The sequence below is a fragment of the Poromitra crassiceps genome (genome assembly GCF_964638095.1).
Source record: "Poromitra crassiceps genome assembly, chromosome: 20".
NCBI classification, from domain to species: domain Eukaryota; kingdom Metazoa; phylum Chordata; class Actinopteri; order Beryciformes; family Melamphaidae; genus Poromitra; species Poromitra crassiceps.
Window position 1 is genome coordinate 23,894,499 of NC_139637.1, and position 21,710 is coordinate 23,916,208.

Below are 21,710 nucleotides of genomic sequence, written 5' to 3' on the forward strand. Positions count from 1 at the left end.
TAATGCCAGGTGTAAATGGCCTCTCTGTTATTCATGATTAAGTACTACTAATTGAGTAAGAGTATTTTGTTTACAACAGTGGTTCTCAAAGTGGGGTCCTTGAGGGGGGTTCCACGGGGTCCCCAGCAAGGGTAATAATCTATTTTCACTATAATTCTATCGATAAGTAACACAGTGACAGAATGTATGACTATTTAATTTTGGTCATACACTTTCTGCAATAAAACGTAAACAAAAAAAGCAAAAAATCTCATGGGGGACCCTGGGACAACATCTTATCAATTGGGGGTTTGTGGTCTAATTTGTGTCCGTTTAGGGTTCCTGGAGGGAAAAGGTTTGAGAACGACTGGTCTGGAAAATAAGTCCAGTGAAGGTAAAGGAGTCCGTCACTGCGCTGTCTGCAGTGAGTCCGATTCAACCACTAGGTGGCCACAAATAACCATCGCTTCATTTTGAACTTATCATGGCTGTCCCAGCTTCCTCCCAAACTATGGTAGCCATTGTGGTATTTCCACTTGTCTGTGGTCTGTGCTTCAAAGCTGTTGAGTGTTTTGCATCCGGCTTCATAAAAGAGTCAGTTTGTCAGTTTGTTTGAGTTGTGCTATGCTGCCCGCCCTGAATGCTCCCACCACTGTTGTTAACCCTTTAAGACCTGATGCAGCTTCTGCGTCGTTAACTGTTTATCTCTAGATGACAAGAATTAATTAGCTAGTAATTTACTTTTTGTATTGTGTTTAATGGTGAAATCTTAAGTTCGTGCACATTTTGTTTGTACATTATGTCAGGCGCATCTCCAAAGTCCGGTCCGGGGGCCGATTGTGGCCCGCAAAAGGATTTTAAGCGGCCCTCGATCAGCTTGTCTCCCAAAATAGAATGTGGCCCTGCACACATTATCGGTTAATCAAGCAAGTTCATTTCATTTAATTTAATTTCATTTATTTAATGTGACTCATTGACCATGATCACATGGTATGGAGCACAAACAAAACATACAAAAACAATATACAATGGCACACGGCATGGCTAGTGCATATGTCATTTAAACAGAGGCAGGACATTCTTCAAAAAAGCACCTAATTTACATACCTTTTGTCTGATTGTAATAATAAGATCAGTTTAAACATAGATGGACGAGTGAAATAATATCTGGGTAAATATAACTCTGAAATTCAAAATAATTGCATTCTTGCATTCAAACAGAATATGATACTCGTCTCCCACACAGTTGTCACTACAGAGGTTACAGATCCTCATACTTCTATGCAGTCCTTTAGATCTACCAACAACCTTGGGGATTCTGATGTTACTAACCCTGAAGTTACAGATTGCATGTCTATCTATACCTTTGGTTTACATACAGGAGATAATTTTCCAGTTTGAGTTCTTGTTTGAATTCTACATACAGGATGTCATGCTTCTGAGGTCACTTTGTCATTTCTGCATAAACTGATCCTTAAGACTTTGCTCAACAGTTAGCATAGTTAGCATCAACCAGTCAATGTTGTTGCACTGCTGTGTAAGCCAGAGGTAGGACAAGCCACAGTCATCCAGAATCTGTTTGACCCGCACCGAGGCATAGACGCCAGAGTTGTGCAAACCTTCACCTTGTGGTTTTTCTGATGACAGCACTCTCATACGGTTTGCAGACAACAAGCACCAAGTAGGAACTATGCAGGCGGAACTCATGTTTTCAGATGGCAACTCATATGATGCGAGATGCAGCTGCACACCCCCTCCACACCCCCTCCCGGTATTTTCACATGATCTAACCTTGTAAGTTGAGGGGGCATCCTCCACGCTAATTTGAGTAATTTCACCATTTTCATCCTCCGTGTCTGTAACGTCCCTCGTCTGTTCAAACAAAGCAATGAAAAGGAGAGCGAGCATGCAATCAGATGCAGATCAGTGCCACCCTGTTCAGCTTCTTTTTCTCGCGATATGAGATTTCATCTCAATGATACATATTGTCACGTTTTGATATTGCGATACATTGTGGGACGATATATTGTGACATCCCTAATATCTATGCATAATATATCTATTACAGTATATATTTATTATATGTAGATGGGTTGACACGTTTAGTAGCCTGACTCCTCCGTGCCTGCAGTGGTGTGCGCATGCTGTTTGTCAATATTGATTATTCTCTCATTTTCCTTTCCTTATTGTTGCAGAACCACACACAAAAATGACATCTCTTTGATGGTGTTTCACACACTTGTACCACACACATATTTACCACCCCCAAACCTGCAAACACATTATCTTGCTGTGCACGTTTTGCAACCTGACCGGTTAAATACTGCAGTGATACAGTAACTTTCAACAACTTCTACCCAGAGGCTGTAAGACTGGTGAACTCTTAAGCCTCACTGACCACACCTGATACTGCTCTGCCCATGCTGAGCTGCTGTTTTTAAAGGGACAGCTCACCCTAAAATCCAAAATACATCTATATCATTTTGTGTTAGTTGCCTGAGTTTTGGAGATATCGGCCGCAGAGTTATAGGAGTCTCTCCAATACAATAGAACTGGATGGCACTCGGCTTGTGGTGCTCAAAGCGCCAAAGAAATACATTTGATAAACTCAACAGCATTGTCTCATTCCAGAAATCATGACCCTGTTACTCAAGATAATCCACAGACCTCGTTATGAGCAGTTTCATGGAGGAACTATTTTCTTTTGACCGAAATACACCCGCTAGCTGCTAGCTAGTTCCTACATGAGACTGCGGCCGATATCTCCAAAACTCAGGCAACTATCCCAAAACGATATAGATGGATAAATAGCACTACAGGTGAGAGGAAAAACATGTCTTTTGGATTTTAGGGTGCCTCTTAAATATTTTTTGATATGCTGCTCCATCAGTTGCTAAATGTTTTGATCCTACAGTTATTATTTAGTTATTTATTAGTTAGTTATTTTTTAGGCTATTCGTTTTTTTATTACAGGATTTATTATTGTACGCTGCTGATCCTGAGGATACATTTCGTTCATGTGAAAGCATAATGACAATAAAAAACGCTTTAACCTTGAAAACAACTGTTCAAGCAGCATGATTAGCAATAAACACCAGCCCGCTAACGTACAAAACAACTGAACTTAAGCAAACACAATACAAAAGGTCAATTGCTACTTATTTCTTGTCATCTACATGAACAGTTAGAACAGTTGGTGGGAGCATTCAGGGCAGCAGGGCTGAGAACTCTCCAAACAAGCAAACCACAGTGCAGCCATCAAAGGTAGCAGGATAGCACTACTCTAAACAAAACGGAGAGTATTTCATCCAGCAGGAAAGGCCGGGTCTGATTATTAGGCCGTATTGTCTACAGCAGGAGGGTGATGAGGGGAAGTGTGCGGGAAAGGTCAAATGGAAGGGTGCACAGAATTATGGGAAATATATGATTTTAATACAACACGAGCAAAGTTTAATCAGAAGTAATAAAAAAAAATAAAACAAAGTTCTAACAGGACATATAGGTGCTATGATGCAATGCCTAGAGACGCAGAGGTTCTCAAATGTTTTCAAATGCCAAGATAGAAAATAGACCGGGGACCCCCTCATTCTGATTTGTGATTTTGGGCTAAGCTTAATTGTTTCCACGGTAACGTGCTTGACTTTTAAATTGATAGGTTTGTTAGTAGAATGTAATCCATGAACCATTTTAGATTTAAAGCATAAAATATTTTCGTTTAACTATAATATGAAGCTTTTGCAACAAAACAGTTTTTATTTTTTATTTTCCTGAAAACTTTTCGCGGACCCCCTTGCATAGTGCCACGGACCCCTGGGGGTCCCCGGACCCCCATTTGAGAACCACTGCACTAAAGATCTGAGATTATTATTAGAAACTATGACCACACAGCCAGCTGGTGGAATTTGTTGTTTCACAAGCTGCTCCCAACCCATCATTTAGATTGAACATCAGATGCAATCAGTAGCAAGCAGTTACTTTATATAGCCTACGTTTAATCGCTGTCCTTGTTTGTTCTTTTTAGCTTGTATAGCTTTTCTTTTCCCTTTGTAAGTATTGAAGAGCAACGTATACCGGAGTCAAATTCCCTGTATGTCTACATAGTTGGCCAATAAAGCTGATTCTGAACTTTTCATATCTTGCCCCTGACAAATATCCCCAATGTTATAATAAATAAATAAAGCTAATCAAACTAATACTGGCACAAATAAAACATTTTTAACCCATGTGGAAGGGAAGGTAACATGCGGTCTAGCATGTCTAGAGTTTCATTTTTTATTTTTTATTCAAACTTTATTTAACCAGGTAAAAGACTCATTGAGATTTCAAATCTCTTTTACAAGAGGAACCTGGCCAAGAGGGCAGCATAAAAAACAAACACATTTAGGTTCCATACAGACACACAAATAAACATTTGAAGAGGGAGACTTGAAATGACATAAGCAATGAGATTAAGTAGCCTACAGCAGCAAGTTCCAATACTTCCACGTTCCACGTTCCTTTGTGCATAAAGCTCACCTGCACACACTGGACACACCTGAGAGAAGCTGAGGTCGTCCCTGTGTTTGCTGCTTGACTTGAATCTTCATGTTTGATGAGGGATCTACAACCAGTCTAGCAAGTTTTCTAACAGACAATCAACCACTGCTTAGACTTAGAGGATACTGTATTAGCTTTTAGTGTGCTTTTAAATCATCCACTGAGTAGGCCTTTTTCTGCACGCTTTTCTTATGGGGATTTCAGTAACGCTTTAGAATACAGCCCGCAAATTACCCTGTAAGTACAGGGTAACAAGATCTGTACTTACAGGGTAAGTACGGGTTATAAGAAGTGAATGTACCCTGTATGTACAGGGTAACAAGATCTGTACTTACAGGGTAAGTACGGGTTATAAGAAGTGAATGTACCCTGTATGTACAGGGTACCAAACCTGTACTTACAGGGTAAGTACAGGGTGCCACACCTGTAGTTACAGGGTAATTGCGGGGTACAAGAAGTGAATTTACCCTGTAAGTACAGCGTACCAAATCGCCACACCTGTACTTACAGGGTAAGTACGGGGTCGTAACTACAGTACATAACTACATAGTAACTACAGGGGCACGGGCTGTATTCTAAAGCAGTGTCAATTCACCCGTACTTACATAAGTAACTACAGTGTGGTACCCTGTAAGTACAGATTTGGTACCCTGTACTTACAGGGTAAATTCACTTCTTGTACCCCGTACTTACCCTGTAAGTACAGGTGTGGTACCCCGTACTTACCCTGTAAGTAGATCTTGTTACTCGGTACTCACAGGGTAATTTGCGGGCCGTATTCTAAAGCGTTACCGGGATCTCTGCTGTGTGTTAAAGGTGGGATTGAATGGTAGAGTAGCCATCTTGGATGGATTCCTTATTGTGTGAGTCAACTTAGCCTAAATTTGAGTGGCGTCTTGTTTTGAATTGTTCCTGTGTAGTGGTGATTTATTAATAATTTCCCTACATATTTTGTGACAATTTCCTCTTTTTACACACGACTCCGCACTAGTGCAGTCTAATTGCCTGTTCATTTATTGTTTGATTTATGCATTATCTCCTATATAATTGACTCCATCCCCTCATTATGGCCTGTATTTAGGCCTGGCATTCAACCTGCCTTGCGATCACCTAGTTGGATGGAAACACGCGTTTAATCTCACGCAGTGTCAATAAAAAACCTATACATTCAATACGTCGAGGACTTGAACTTGATTTGGGCAGCAACTGGTCTGGGAGTCAGGGTATGAGCAGCGAAAGTCACACGACGCTCTTTGGAGCTGGTTGAAGACTCAGTGTTCATCTGCAGATGTTTTCAGTCAAGGTGATATAAGCCCCTGATGCAGGGATCTGCATGATCAGACAGGTCACGTTAGGCTCTGTTGCAAGCCCACGTCATACTTCTTCAGCCTAGATAGGTCAGGTGTGTTATTACAGTACATACAAAAATATTTCTTAGTGCAGTTTTACGTGACACATTTCATGTGTTTGCATCAGTTTTGTAAATAATATTTTAACAATCATACATTTTAAATTTATTATGCTTTCCCCCCCATGTACATCTTCTTTTTTTTTAGCCTTTTTTTTTTTTACAGTGCAATAACTATCACAACAACATATCAAAACATATTTTTAGATCAACACTACCTGAGTAACCAATCAAAACCTTTGGTCAAAACTCGACAACATATCCCTTGAAACCAACGAAAAGTCTTTTCTGGATGGTGGAGTCCTCTCTTGCCTGAAAAGCAAGATGCTATTTTCTAGTCTCTAGAAAGCTTCAGTCTCTAGAGTTTCTAGAGCTTCAACAAATAACGGCAGAGACAAGTGAGGGCGTGTGGGTTTCAGTTACCGGTCATGCACTTGAATCGGTTCTTGAAGTAGAACACTTCCCCGTGAATGTCGCTATCGTTGGTGGAGTAGTAGCGGAATTTTTCGTAGGCCTTTTCCGACTCCGTCTTGCTCCACGGTAGTCGGATCTTTGACGCGTGGCCTACGATGACGTCACTGCAGGAGCCGATGTGGAGCAAGCCCAGCGCGTCGATGAAGAACTCTGCAGGGTCAGAAGAAACTTTAGAACGAGCGAAAAGATGATTTCACACTGGAAACAGTGAAATAATGACTTTTATTTTGAAGGCTAAACGTCCAAACCGGAACTCTTATATTTGGTCATTGATCGGAGCTTTAGCGTCCTCTCTCTTTCAAGATTCAAGATATCGTCACTCCGTTGGTTGTACAATTATGCACGTGTGAAATTATTGTGCTGGGGGGCTCCATTACAAGACATAGGTAGGTACAAAGTCACAACAATTATTATGATTATTTTCAGTCTCTTTCGCTATGAACGGTCCTGGGCGGAAACAGGCAACTGGCAGCTGGAAACAGGGAGGGAGGAGGGTGTCATGGAAGCGCCCACGGTCTCATCAGGAAACTCGTGAATACATACAACAGGGATACTCAACTTGCTTTGCCCGGGGGCCACTTTCGTGAAATGATAGAAGGCCAGGGGCCAGTTAATAAACAAACAATATAAATTGTTCTGTAGCGGATTGTAGGTTGTTGGGGTGTCAGCCGGAGTTTAGTCTGACAATGTTGTGCACACCGGATAGTTAGTTAGGTTAAGTTAGTTAGGTTAAGTACATACATAAGTGCCTGGGTAGCGAGCAGACGGCGGTATTTGACAATTTAGCAGCTAAATCATAGATTATTGAAAGATATTCCATATTCCAGACTGAAATGCTATAACAGAAGTGATGACATGAACATTTGGACACTTATTCAGCAGGTATCTTGCATGTTGCGTTCAGGTGCACTGTTAAAAAAAAAAAAAAAAAATGCAATTCCATCGCGGGCCACACAGGGGCGCGCCCGCGGGCCGCAAGTTGAGTATCACTGACATAGAAGAACCTGCTCACAATAAAGCAGAGAGCAGGTCATTAGACTCACCGAGATGACCCTTCCGTGCAAGCCGGGGGTCAAAGCCCACCTGGCGCACCTTGTCCGTCCTCCCCATGAAGAAGTTGATGACGGCGTCAGCCACCACGCAGTTGGGAAAGCCCTCGATGACGTGACGGTAGCCTTGCCTGGAGTGGATGCAGTCACCTCCCTCGCCGCCCTCGTCCACTGAAATGGTGTGACGGTACATCGCGGTGTATCCTGTCACCTCTCTCACGGCACCGCCCACCTGAGGTCATTACCACACACACAAAAATATATATAATAATAGCGGGAGAACACACACACACACACACGCGCGGAGGAAGTTTTGGTCTGAGTGAAATGTTCTATGGTCTCTCCTGATTCTAAATATATCTGAATCGTTTGGTTTGACCAAGTAAAACTATTTTTTATAAGCATTTGACTAAATGTCTATGGGGAAAATAAATGGCGGATGAAAATCTCTGGTACAGTGCTGAAGCAGGAAGTGACGTTCACTTTGCCTCTCTATATTAGGGTGCTGAGAAATGTCAGCAGTCATAATGATCGTCATTTGGCCTACGGTGGTTGAAACAGGACAAAAGAGAAATAGATATTAAACTTTAATTACATTTTAATTAATTTAATTAAACTAGATTAGATAGGTAGTTGACAAAAAAAAAAAAAAAAACAACATTAGGCCATAGCTCACAGGGTTACGTCGACGGGATGAGCTTTAAGGCGTTTACTGTATGTGCTGAATTTTGTGCAGTGGCTCACAATCAGTGTTGGGGGTAACTCATTTAGCAGTAACGCAGTAATATAACTTATTACCAATATAATGTCAGTAATATTATACCAGTTACTCTGTCAAGTAAAAAGTCAGGTTGCAAGCACACTCGAAAATATTTAAAAACTCACTGGGTGCAGGGCAAGCACGAGATATGAAAAAGAGAAAAAGCCAGCACTCCAAATGTCTTTTTTGTTGATTTATTTCCTCATACACCTGGGCAGCAGCAACGAACGTTTCAGTCAAAGACCTTCCTCAGCGTTGTGCTGTGTCAGGCAAAAAAGACGGCTAAATACAATCATGCCGGAAGTACAATCAATTAGAAAAATAAAATAAAACATTTTGTAATGTGCCTTCTACCGAATAGAGGCAAGGCACTATTTAGTAAGAAAAAAACTCTGTCAAGTAACACAAGTTACAAATTACTTTTACAATATGCCGTGCCGTATAGCCACGCCCTGTTCAGCGAGTTCAGGCCGTATAACCACGCCCTGTTCAGCGAGTTCAGGCCGTATAACCACGCCCTGTTCAGCGAGTGCAGGCCGTATAGCCACGCCCTGTTCAGCGAGTTCAGGCCGTATAGCCACGCCCTGTTCAGCGAGTTCAGGCCGTATAGCCACGCCCTGTTCAGCGAGTTCAGGCTGTATAGCCACGCCGTGTTCAGCGAGTTCAGGCCGTATAGCCACGCCCTGTTCAGCGAGTTCAGGCCGTATAGCCACGCCCTGTTCAGTGAGTTCAGGCCGTATAGCCACGCCCTGTTCAGTGAGTTCAGGCTGTATAGCCACGCCCTGTTCAGTGAGTTCAGGCCGTATAGCCACGCCCTGTTCAGCGAGTTCAGGCCGTATAGCCACGCCCTGTTCAGTGAGTTCAGGCCGTATAGCCACGCCCTGTTCAGTGAGTTCAGGCCGTATAGCCACGCCCTGTTCAGCGAGTTCAGGCCATATAGCCACGCCCTGTTCAGCGAGTGCAGGCCGGGGATCTGGAGAACATTCCTAGGGATAGATTGTACATACATTGTATTGTCTCTTATGAAAGATCAAGGTTGTATTGTGTCTTTTGAGAACATCAGATGGAACTTCTGTGTCTCTAGTGGAAACTTACTGGCCTGACGCCTAATGGAAAATCACTGGCCTCTGAAGCTACGCGTGCGCCTGGGTGTGCCAATGTCACCCACACAGGCAGCTGGCACACGCAAAAAGAAAGGGGGAAAAAATAAAGTGTTTGTTTGTCTGCAAACACATCAGCTGTCATGCACAGCCTGTCATGCGTAAGTGTCCGACTGTCCCGCTATGCCTCTGTGCCCCAGAGCATCATGGGAAACTAGCTACGCTGTCTCGTAAAGTAAACAAATGCAGCCGCAGCGCCAAATCAAGAAGACATGAAACAGAGCTCGCTTTTAAGCTTTTTCCACAAAGGCAGGAAACGTCACATTGACGAGGAAGAAGATGACTCGTCGCCCTCCTCCCCCTCAACAAGTGCGGCTTGTAGTGCACCCGTTCCTGCACCTGTATTGGTGGTGAGAGACAGACGATGATGAAGATGATGCAGCCGAAACAATGACGTTAATAACAGCGGGGGGACGCAGCCAAAAACACACCGGTGGTTTGTGCAGCAGCAGAGTCAGAGGACACTAACGCTACAGATCTCTCTGCAGTAGACAAACCTGCATGCCAACCAAACTTGCGTTCTTTCCCGACTAGAACACTCTTTGGAAAAAGTAGGTGAGACTTTTTTGAGATACCAAAGTGGTTTTACATGTTGCCAAAAAATACAATTTAATTGACTGCTTCTACCTGCTAATAATGAGTGCGAAAAGGAGCAAACATTGATGGTTATGGTCATATGGTCCTATCTTAATATTCCTCTAAATCTGGCTTGAAAAGGCCCAAAAAAAAATCATTATGGAACAGAGTCGATAATGATCAACAACCAATTAATAAGCAATCAATCAATAATTTTGCTCTCACAATTGCCACGCCCTGTTCAGTGAGTGCAGGCCATAGTGTCCTCTAGTAAGAGAGTGGCGTCAGCGGAGGACCAAAATGCAAGACTCATTAGCCAATGAACAGCCAGGAATGGGTCTCTACTTTTGCATGCTAAAATAAAGCTGATAATGTACAATTTGATTCAAGGGATGAAAAACCCTTTCAAAGTACAACACAAACTGTCTATTTTGCTGCAACTCGACAGTCCTGCTTTTTTTACTCAAGAGTTCCACTTTCTACTTCCTGGAAAAAAACTGGTCCATTGGAGTGAATGGAGATGTCGGAACTCTTCTATTATACGGCTCTGGTTCAGTAGCCTGGGTAAACCCAGCCCCCAATGACCTGCTCTCAGGCTTACCCTGCTTACAGTCACAAGGTAGTGACTGAGAGCAGGTCTGAGAGCAGGTCACGTGGCGGCTGGGTCTACCCAGGCTACTGGTTCAGGCCATAGCCATGCCCTGTTCAGCTAGTTTAGGCCATAGCCATGCCCTATTCAGCGAACCACACCACGCACACACACACACACACACACACACACACACAGACACACAGACACACAGACACACACACACACACACACACACACACACACACACACACACAGTTCACTTTGATGTTTAGACGATTTGACTGTCTTTTGAATACAGAATTGCCTTTGTGATGTTACAATATCAACAAAGAGGGTAAACAGCTGGTTCTCCACCCTCCAGGCTGTCTTCACTAGGGATGTTCATTTTGAAAATTTTCCAAAATCGATAATCGGTTAATATTAACGATCAATTATCGATCATCGATATTTTTTCAATATTTTCAATTTTTTTTTTTTTTTTTTTTTTTTACAAAATGAATGCCTATGGCAGAAAATACGAAAGACAACGTGTTCTCCTCAATGAACTCTTTATTTCAATGTGTCTCCTCTCCAACACTGCTGTCCCCGGCGCATGCCGGTGTGAATTTCCCATGTTTAAAACAGTTTTGTTGGCACAAAGGCCCGTGCCCAGTCAGAAAACTAGAGACTATATGAAGCTCCACCTCACGTTAGTCGGCTGTGCAATGGAGTGGGGCGAGGAGGAACGAATTCCACCCAAACCTAGTCCAATTTTTTTTTTTTTTTTTTTTTTTTTAATAATTAAAAAATCGATCCAAATGCCACAGGATCGATTCCAATCCTTAACGATCGATTATCGATTTTCGATAATTGATGAACATCCCTAGTCTTCACCATTATCAAATTGTCTCCATAAGACCCCACCCACCATCCCTCTTCAAATTAGTGTACAAGCTGACTACTGGATGACACACTGACTGGAGCAAAAAGAAATATATGAAATATTTGTTTTAGCAATTGTGTCTGTATCAAAATAGCAGTTAGTCGTTTTCACACTCTGGAAAACAAAGGCTCTCCTCACCAGGTCCAGGCTGGTCTTCTCTAGGATGTCCACCATCTTCTCCAGCTTGGTGTTTGCAGTGAAGATGAAGTCGTCGTCCGCCCACAGCACGTACTTTGTGCTCACCTGCGACACCGCCAGGTTCCTCCCCGCGAACCAACCCTACGCAGGTGAGGGGGGTCAACGGTTAGGAAGCACACACCGCCATGTTGTGATCAAACATAAGAGAGTTCCAGGTCTAATAGAGTGAAAAAGTGAAACGTCATTTCCTGCTTCAGCACTGTACCAGAGATTTTCATCCGCCATTTATTTTCCCATAGACATTTCGTAAAATGCTTATAAAAATAGTTTTACTGGTTCAAACCAAACGGTTCAGATATATTTAGAAACAGGAGAGGTCGCATAACATTTCACTCAGACCAAAAGGTAAACAAAATGCGGGTTAAAAGAAAATATTTTTTTAAGTTTTGGTCCGGGTGAAATGTTCTGTGGTCTCTCCCGATTCGAAATATAGCTGAACCGTTTGGTTTGACCAAGTAAAACTCTTTTTATAAGCATTTTACAAAATGTCTATGGGAAAATAAATGGCGGATGAAAATCTCTGGTACAGTGCTGAAGCAGGAAGTGACGTTCCACTCTGGCTCTCTATGTGCAAGTGTCTTTACCTTTCCAAATGGCATGATGTACTGCTCAATGTGGGGTCCGGTTACTGGTTTGGGGTGCTCATTGTCATCTGCTACCACTATGGTGACGGTGGGGTAGTACTGCCGTATGCTGTCGATCAGATCTTGGAGTTTATCGTAGCGCAGGAAGGTCTTGGTTGCGATGGTGACCAGGGCACTAATATCATATTCTAAGGGGAAAACGAAAAAGACAGAAAATAAAGTGAATAGGGAGAGATGAACAGATTTCACTATTAACCAAAATTTAAAATGTTTAAAATGTCACAAAAGGCTCAGCCTCACTGAGTGTTTCTGTTCCCACTCTCAAAAAGAGAAGGTTAAAGTACCGTGGAAGTTGTGCGCTACCAGTGTTGGGCAAGTTACTTTCAAAATGTAATATACTACATATAACTAGTTACTTTCATTTGAAAGTAATAAAGTTACTTTACAATATTACTGTCTGTGTAGAGTAACTCGTTACTTATTACACTACTTTTGCATTACTTTCACCAAAATAACTGCAGTAGCAGAATGACATCGCCGCCCCGGAACCATCCCGAAAAATAATTTTAAACCGTCTTGAAGTCAGTGTAAACCGTCCAAAATTCGAAATGTTTTCCTTTTCCTTTGTTATTGTCATCTATAGTGGTTATTTGCATAAAAACACACAATTTGATTAGGAAATGATTGTATCTTTATTTAAATATTTGCTTTGATTTAAAAAAAATTAACTCAATTTGTAACTTGTTATTTGACAATGTACTGTAACTGGTTACTGATTACTGAAATCCTATTGGTAATAAGTTATATTACTGAGCTAGTAATATATTACATGTAATATGTTACTTTTGTAATGAGTTACCCCCAACACTGTGCGCTCCAAAAACGCGGAGACAACAACTCCACGCTGAAGTGTTAAAAGATCGCCCGTTGTTATTTCAGCGACACAATTTCACTCTTCCTAGTTGTCAAAGACCACACAATGTAATCATAACCAATCGACTAACAGTCGCGCGAATGTATCGTAAACACATGAGAACATGGGTGAGATCGTCGTGAATCATCCATAGTGTTGTTGTGGATAAATTAATGCATAATAATCATGAAACCGTGACCTTTCCACAGACTAAAATCGTACCATCATAATATGTAAATGTTGCGTCCCTAAAGGTGAACCCCATTGTATTTAAACCACTTTAAATCAAATAGGGGTGATAGTGATAGAAATGGCCACAAACCTCCGTTTGATCTAGAGTTGTAAAGTTTCGGGGTGGGACTGTGTCCGACTTTGATGGTGAAAAGTGACTGGTGTCCTTCAGTTGCAAACTGAACTGCAGAACAGAGAGAGAGAGAGGGAAAAAAACAAGCTTTCAAATTTCAGGGAGATTATGAAACATAATCACATGTGTTCATTTTTTGTTGTTGCTTAAAGGTTAAATCACTGGCACATTTGTTTCCTGCATGAAATATGTTTCTGGGCAATTCTTCAACTCTAAAGCAGAAACACTCGGCTGCAGTGCATTTTTTTCAAGGCTTTTGCACATTCCTGTCAAAGAACAATGAAACGCTTTGAAGTTCAACACAGTAATGATACATTGTGTTCGCCTGGTATCCAGCCCCATACGAATGGCAGTTGTCAGCACTACAAGGCTAACATTTTATGTCAGCCTGGAAGAAAAGCGTACATGATTTTGAGTTCACTTTCAACCTATATATTTGTGAATATTTTTTCTGTGACTTCCCATTCGGAAAACATATGTGTGAATATTTTCTACGAGTGAACATTTAAACACAAACAACTTTGCATGTTTTCGACAAGCTCTCTCGTGAGTTTTGTGACTCAAATGACGTGTCAATATTTTTGTACAGGTGAAAATCTGCAGTGACTGCAGTATCAGATCACTGAGCCTGTCAGAGAGCGGGCGGAGGAACTAGCAGAGGAACTAGCTTGAACTTGCTTTTGATGAAGCAGATACTGGATGACGTGTGGTCTGTCTTAACCTCTGGCTCACACACAAAGTGTAACACCAACTGGTTGAAGTGTTGAACGGAGGCTAAAAGATAAAAGTGAGCTAAGAAGTATGTAGAATTTAAACTAGGAAATTATCTGTTGTACTGTATGAAAACCAAAAGTATAGAGAGGCAAAGTGACCATTTATTTTCCCACACATAGACATTTCGTAAAATGCTTATAAAAAGAGTTTTACTTGTTCAAACCAAACGGTTCAGATATATTTAGAATCGGAGAGACCACAGAACATTTCACTCCGACCAAAACTTAAAAAACGACATCGAAAAAATATTTTCTTTAAATCCGCAATTTCTTTCACGTTTTGGTCTGAGTGAAATGTTATGCGGTCTCTCCTGTTTCTAAATATATCTGAACAGTTTGGTTTGAACAAGTCAAACTATTTTTATACGCATTTTACGAAATGTCTACACACACGTACACACACAGACACACACGTACACACACACACACACACACACACACACACACACACACACACACACACACACACGTACACACACACACACACACACACACACACACACACACACACACACACACACACCAGTAACAGGAACCACAAACAAACACCAAAAATATGATGAAGCACCCACATCCCGCTACAACATTTTACTTTTAGTTTCATCCTTGGTTCAGTGCAATTTTGATTATGTGTGCTCTGCCTGGTATAGTGGTTTGATTATGTGTGCTCTGCCTGGTATAGTGACTTGATTATGTGTGCTCTGCCTGGTATAGTGGCTTGATTATGTGTGCTCTGCCTGGTATAGTGGTTTGATTATGTGTGCTCTGCCTGGTATAGTGACTTGATTATGTGTGCTCTGCCTGGTATAGTGGCTTGATTATGTGTGCTCTGCCTGGTATAGTGGCTTGATGATGTGTGCTCTGCCTGGTATAGTGACTTGATTATGTGTGTTCTGCCTGGTTTAGTGGCTTGATTATGTGTGCTCTGCCTGGTATAGTGGTTTGATTATGTGTGCTCTGCCTGGTATAGTGGCTTGATTATGTGTGCTCTGCCTGGTATAGTGGCTTGATTATGTGTGCTCTGCCTGGTATAGTGGTTTGATTATGTGTGCTCTGCCTGGTATAGTGGCTTGACGGCAAACCTCAGGAACAAACTGCAGGTGATGCAAAATAACATGATTGGTTACTTATTAAATGCACCTCCTAGAACTCATGTAGGGAGTCACAAAATTCAAGAAGGTGAGCCTGCTGCCAGTGCACCACAGGATCGAACAGCTGAAACTCAACCACATGTTTAAGATTGTAAATGGTACTGCTCCACACTACATGGGCTCGCATATAGGCATGGTTCATACCCAGCATGGACACGACACCAGGGCCAGTGTGCGCTCATGTATAGTGCCACGGGTGAACTCATGTATAGTGCCACGGGTGAACTCATGTGTAGTGCCACGGGTGAACTCATGTATAGTGCCACGGGTGAACTCATGTATAGTGCCACGGGTGAACTCATGTATAGTGCCACGGGTGAACTCATGTATAGTGCCACGGGTGAACTCATGTGTAGTGCCACGGGTGAACTCATGTATAGTGCCACGGGTGAACTCATGTATAGTGCCACGGGTGAACTCATGTATAGTGCCACGGTACAGTATTATGAAACAGTATTATTGGGCAGCTAACTCTAGGGCTCTCACCTACTGGAAACATGGAGTTACGGGGGGTGAAAGGTGCCGTTCATGGGTGCAACTAGAAGCTTCAACTCGTCACTTCCTGCTCTTTTATTTTCTTTTTCTGCTACAAAAGACAAGCCGGTTCAACAAAACTTCATTCTAAAACAGTCTCTGCATATATTGAAACAGATAAAGATGGCTCATCAAACTCCCAATAGTTTTATACATGCTCCTATTTGTCAAAATCACACATTCAAGCCTGGACAGTTGGATGGGGTGTTTGGAGTCTGGAGAGAGAGGGGTATTAGTACTTTTTCAGATCTTTATATGCATGGCCGCTTTGCATCATTTTCTCAATTAAGGACTAAGTTCAACCTTCCAAATACGCATTTCTTTCGATACCTTCAGGTTAGACATTATGTTAAAGAAAAGTGTCCAAACTTTGAAACCACTCTTATCACTCATCCTTTTTTGGAAAACCTTTTGCTTTCTCCTGACTCTAAGCAGTTAGTGTCAAAATTTGTGGACTGTTTCACTACCTCAGTGTCTTCAGATCATATCAGAGAGGCTTGGGCCAGTGATTTAAATTCAGAGATAACTGCAGAGTTTTGGGGAGATGCAATGTCCTGTGTTCACCGGTGTTCCATCAATTCACGTTACAGGTTAATTCAATACAAAGTGATGCACAGGCCATAGGTGTAGTGCCGGTAGAACGCGGGGGAACGGCGTTCCCATACTTCTCCAACGGGTGTTTTGTGTGTGTCAGTGTGTGTGTGCATGTCGAGCCAATAAAACGAGTGAAACTTGGCAACGTTGTCATTCGTCCTATATTTAAGGTGGGCTGAATTATTCACACAGCATCAACTCGCGGCTTGAAGAAAGAAGGAAACATCCCACCTTAACTATAAGGCGGGCTGAATGATTCACACAGCATCAACTCGCGGCTTGAAGAAAGAAGGAAACATTCCACCTTAACTATATTTAAGGTGGGCTGAATGATTCACACAGCATCAACTCGTGGCTTGAAGGAAAAGGAAACATTCCACCTTAACACATTGAGTGCCAGCCGTTTTTTCAATCGTGTAGGTAAGTTGTGCCAGGTTTTTTTTTGAGGATTCTGGCTCATTTTACAAGAGCCGAGGATTATTTTCTGTTAAGACTTCGTGAACACCAATCATCTAAAAATAACTAATAGAATGTGTGCTTTCTCTGTCTAAAAGAGTTACCGTAGTTTGCAGAGTTAGTAGTTATGTAGATATTAGCCGTTGAGTACAGCATGGTTTTAGCGTCTGAGACAGGAAGCTGAGATAATCGCAGTTTTGTGAAATTCAATCAAACTGGCAGAACAGTCACCTGCCTGTGATTATGGGTGCCCTTGGGCAAGTCTGTATACTGTATTGTGTGTGTGTGTGTGTGTGTGTTCGCGCGTTGCTCCGCGGCTCTGAGAGGAAGAGATCTCTGTCCGTTCTTTGCCCCCACAGCATGTCTGTCTCCCACTCTGTGTGCTCTCTCTCTCTCTCTCTCTCTCTCTCTCTCTCTCTCTCTCTCTCTCTCTCTCTCTCTCTCTCTCTCTCTCTCTCTCTCTCTCTCTCTCTCTCTCTCTCTCTCTCTCTCTCTCTCTCGGGACTAGAGAGAGAGAGAGAGAGTGTGTGTGTGTCTCCAAACTCCTCCCTCCGTCTGTGCTGCGGAGGGGGTGGAGGCTCCGCGGCCGCTTTCGGGCAGTCTGGAATGTAAAAAAACTGGCTCGTTCGTGTCGGCTGAGAGGTTTGAAGAAGCTTTTGCGATTCTGGTCTTATTTATGCGCAAAGGTACTCGAGTGTGTGTGTGTGTGTGTGTGTGTGTGTGTGTGTGTGTGTGTGAAATCGAAAGAGTTTTCGCCCAGCTATTTCCTTGTAATTAGACTGGCTTCACCACAAAATTCTAAAAATGCCGGCCGCCGTGCCAAATGATGATCAATGCCTTGAGCAACTTGTGTGATCGCTGGTTGAGAGATTGTTTAGCTGTTTGTGTTGATAACTGACTGCTGAGTCTGCTCTGCTCTGCCCATATACGTCTTTTAGTTTCAGAGCTGCAAATGTCATGGGCTACAGACACAATTAGTTAAGTCGTGTGTCAGTGAGGTGCGTTCCCCCACTTCTCTAGATAGCACTACACCTCTGGCACAGGCTGCATTTTTCAAAAACACGGCTGCACCGCATCTTTCCATCAGTCTCCCCTGAATGTGACAAGTGTTGTGCTGCTGAAGGATCACTGGCACATCTTTTTTGGTTTTGTCCTGTTTTAAACATTTTCTGGTCCTCAGTTTTCGAGTGTTTCTCAAAGGCCTACTCTAGAGACGTTCAGCCACACCACAATGTGGCCATATTTGGATGTTCGGTGGAGACTTTTGAGCTTCCACATGAGATACAGATGGCTCTGCAGCTAGCTATGATGGTGGCTAAGAAACTTATTCTTTTGACCTGGAAGTCTACCACTCCACCCTGCTTTAAACGATGGCTCAATGAGATGTTGTACATTATACAAATGGAAAACCTACGCCTCTATAAGCCAAATACACAGAGCAGATTCCAAGAAACTTGGGGGCCTTTTTTTGACATACTGTAATATTATTTAAGTTTTTATAGTCATTTAATTTTCATAGACTGTCTCCTGTTTAAATACATGTCGGAGTGGGTGTGATATTGGATTTATTTATTTAATGTATTATGCTTAAAGGAGGACTTACCCCCTAGATATGTATCAGAACAGTGATTTGAAAATACCTATGGAAAAAACCAAGAAATGACATATGCTCTTGTCTATACTAAACTCTTTGGCTGTGTTCAAGTCAAGATTTTTTTTCGGAAATCGACGCCATTGCAGTTTGCCTACCGCCTCAAAAATAATTTATTTGAGAGGGGCAATATCTTTATAAATATCAACAACTAGCCAACGCTGGTGGTCTGTATGGAAACAGCGTTGCTTAAAATGGTTGAAAGTTATATAAATTTGGTAATTCAGTGGCGAACTAGAAATTTCATTATTTTTTTCCATGTATGTGTATGTGGGCGTCTTATCGATAAGAGCAAAGTGAGGCGAGGCTCGTTTACCGCAGCACACCGCACAATACGACAAACCCCCCGCTCTGGGGTAACACAATGCAAGATTTCTCTACGTCATTCCCTCGTCCAACTTGCCATGAAGTCCCTTTTTCATTTTAGTTTGGGGGCTTTTCGTGATTCTTGTTAAAAGTTGTGCAAAAGTTTTCCTCTCAGCGCAGTTGCAGGCTGCGCCTCCTCCCTCCTCCCAGACCCTGGCTGGTGAAACAGCCTGGCTCCTGCATGCATGGGGCGCTCTGTAACCTCACGGAGCAACAAACAAACACAGACAGAAATAGCTGGTGTGCGATTTTTCTGCTCAATACAGTCTGAGATTGGGTACAGGATTGAGGGAATCCCGCATCTGTTTGCGGAGGTGCGACTGGACAGGACGCTTTTCACAGACGGGCACAGCGTCAGTAGCTGAGTAGCCTGCTATAGTCGGAGCGAGGCGAATGTCTCTCAGGGTACAGCTGCAGATCTCTCCTCCTCCTCAGTCAGCCCATTCAGTCTGTCCCCATTCAGTCTGTCCAAACTCAATACCGATATAATCTCAGTAGGAGGGATGCAGGGAAATATATGATAGTAGCCGATGTGTTTAGAGAAGCTTTGTCACGTTGTCACGTCGTAGTATAGCGTTATATTTTACATGTGCGCTAAACTTCGATGAGATTTGTTTGCGGAAATGTCAGACTGTGCTCTCTCTGCTCTCTCTGCTCTGGCCGAGAGAGCACAGAGAGCCCAGCTGCTGCTGCGCGCGCCCCCGGAGCTTGGGGCTCGTGCATGAGGATGATGAGGATACAGTACGACTCTCTCCCGCCTGACTGGGCTGGAGACAGTGCTTCCAACTCGGACTGATAATATAAACATCATCATTCGAGCTTATCCAGGTAAGATATTAATAAAGTAATGACACATTCAGCGGGAAACTAACTATAATTAAGACATGTGCCAACTTCGACGACGTTTGGTTCAGTATTTTAAGAGCAAACTTCCTGAAAAGTTGCTGTTTTGGAGATTTATAAAAGGTTGGGAATGATTTTACAGCAACACAATGTCATGTCCTTCCTTTTATGATTATAGTGGCGTTTATTGATAGTATTGTGTTACATAGGAGTTGGTAGGAAAATAACAGGCTATTGTAATAAATTAACAGGTCAAGTGACATCATGGGAATAGGCTTGGAGTTGTGAGGAGCCGAAAGGGTACAGGGGGGGTAGGGGAGTAATTATCTTGAAATCCCATAGTCTTTGGGGACAACCTGACGTCAGGTTGTACCAAATCTCCCATTCATTTGAGGAAAAAAAAAAAGCAGTGTTCCACCCTTAGAGGGCGCTTATGCCAGTTATGCTGCTGAAAAATGATACAAATGGCAGAATGGCAACAGTTTGGTGTCAAATGTGGAAATTCTGACCAGAATTCTTCACACATCACCCCCAAAGTCATATATATTGGTTAAAAGCTGAAAAAAAGTGTTTTGGAGGTAAGTTCTCCTTTAAACATGTTGCTACTGGGATAACCTTGACAGACTGGCAGCCAGCTATGTGTTTTGTTTTGGTTTTTGTTTGTCTGGGCGACACTTGAGGTTGTGTTGTGTCAATTTGTTTTCACATTGGATGTCCTTTGATTGCATTCACTGCTGTAAAATTGAAAATGGTAAATAAAAAAAAAAAAAAAAAAAATGTATAGTGCCACGGGTGAACGGTGTAGCTCGGAGCTCCTTGTTTTACACAGGGACGTTACTGTGGAACAGCCTTCCACTAGGCATCAAACTCTCAGACTCTAGAGGAGTTTTTAGAGGTCGGGTCCTTGCTCATCTTTGGAGCAAAGTGACTGGGTAGGTTAGTAGGCCTATAAGTTTGGCGGGTCCTGTGAGTATAATGTGTTTTACTGTGATGATTGTCTTATTTTCTTGAGTAAGTTGTGTTTATGTCGTTTCTAATGCAATTTTGAGTGTGACTAATTATGGATGATTTTAGGATAGGTTTCTTTTCAAGTACCATATTTATTGGTGTCTAAATCGATTTTATGTTTGCGATGGGGATTTTTGATACAGATTTTTAGATGACTATATATTTTGTGTTATTGTCTGTCTAGACTCAGCTCTCAGTCTTAATCCGTTTCACTACCGTAAGACTGAGAATATTATTATTTAAATCTTTTCATAACGTTAGGTGGTGCTGTTGGAAGCCTTGCATCGGAGAACCAATCATGAGTGTTGTGGGCGGGCCTGCTTTCTTGGGGCAGTGACGCTCATGCAGAACCGGTGTCTCACAAAACATTGCCGCGTTTGCGGAGAAACATATTAATCACTTAGAAACAAACATAACCTGTTAATAGGACGTGTTTCATCCGGCCCCGGCGGCTAGAGGTCTTTCCCCCAGCGATAAGCCCGACTCCCGAGGTTAACGTTACAGAGCCTGCTGATGACTTCACAGTAGCAAGCGGACCACTTCCGGGTAGGAAAGATTATTGTAAAATAAACAACCGGTATAAACTCTCTTTGCAGCACATCAGTGTCTTGCTCTACATGTATATTGGAACTATGAAACATTGCATTGCCGCTACCAAATACAATTCTAATAATAAATGTAGGCGTGTCTGCTGCCGGCCGTTCTCGCCAGGCTCGAAGAGACAGATTTTGACAATGAAATTCCCAGATGTTTGGTGGTTAGGTGGGGCTGTTGGCGCCGCACACCAAACATCTGGAAACTGAGACTATTGTCTGTCCT

The 21,710-nt window shown here is 42.5% G+C and overlaps 1 protein-coding gene across 1 annotated transcript in view; it reads right to left on the reverse strand.

Moving 5' to 3' along the window:
* Positions 1-2,975: 2,975 nt before the first annotated feature.
* Positions 2,976-21,710, reverse strand: part of LOC310794400 (beta-1,4 N-acetylgalactosaminyltransferase 1-like) — a 31,281-nt gene continuing 12,546 nt past the window's right edge. Inside the window, exons 7-11 of the mRNA XM_083656396.1 lie at positions 13,474-13,566; positions 12,239-12,426; positions 11,595-11,735; positions 7,441-7,678; positions 2,976-6,547 (exon numbers count right to left, since the gene is read on the reverse strand). Of these exons, the coding sequence (XP_083512522.1) occupies positions 6,339-6,547; positions 7,441-7,678; positions 11,595-11,735; positions 12,239-12,426; positions 13,474-13,566 (869 nt within the window). The 3' untranslated portion in view covers positions 2,976-6,338. The remainder of the gene's footprint in view (positions 6,548-7,440; positions 7,679-11,594; positions 11,736-12,238; positions 12,427-13,473; positions 13,567-21,710) is intronic.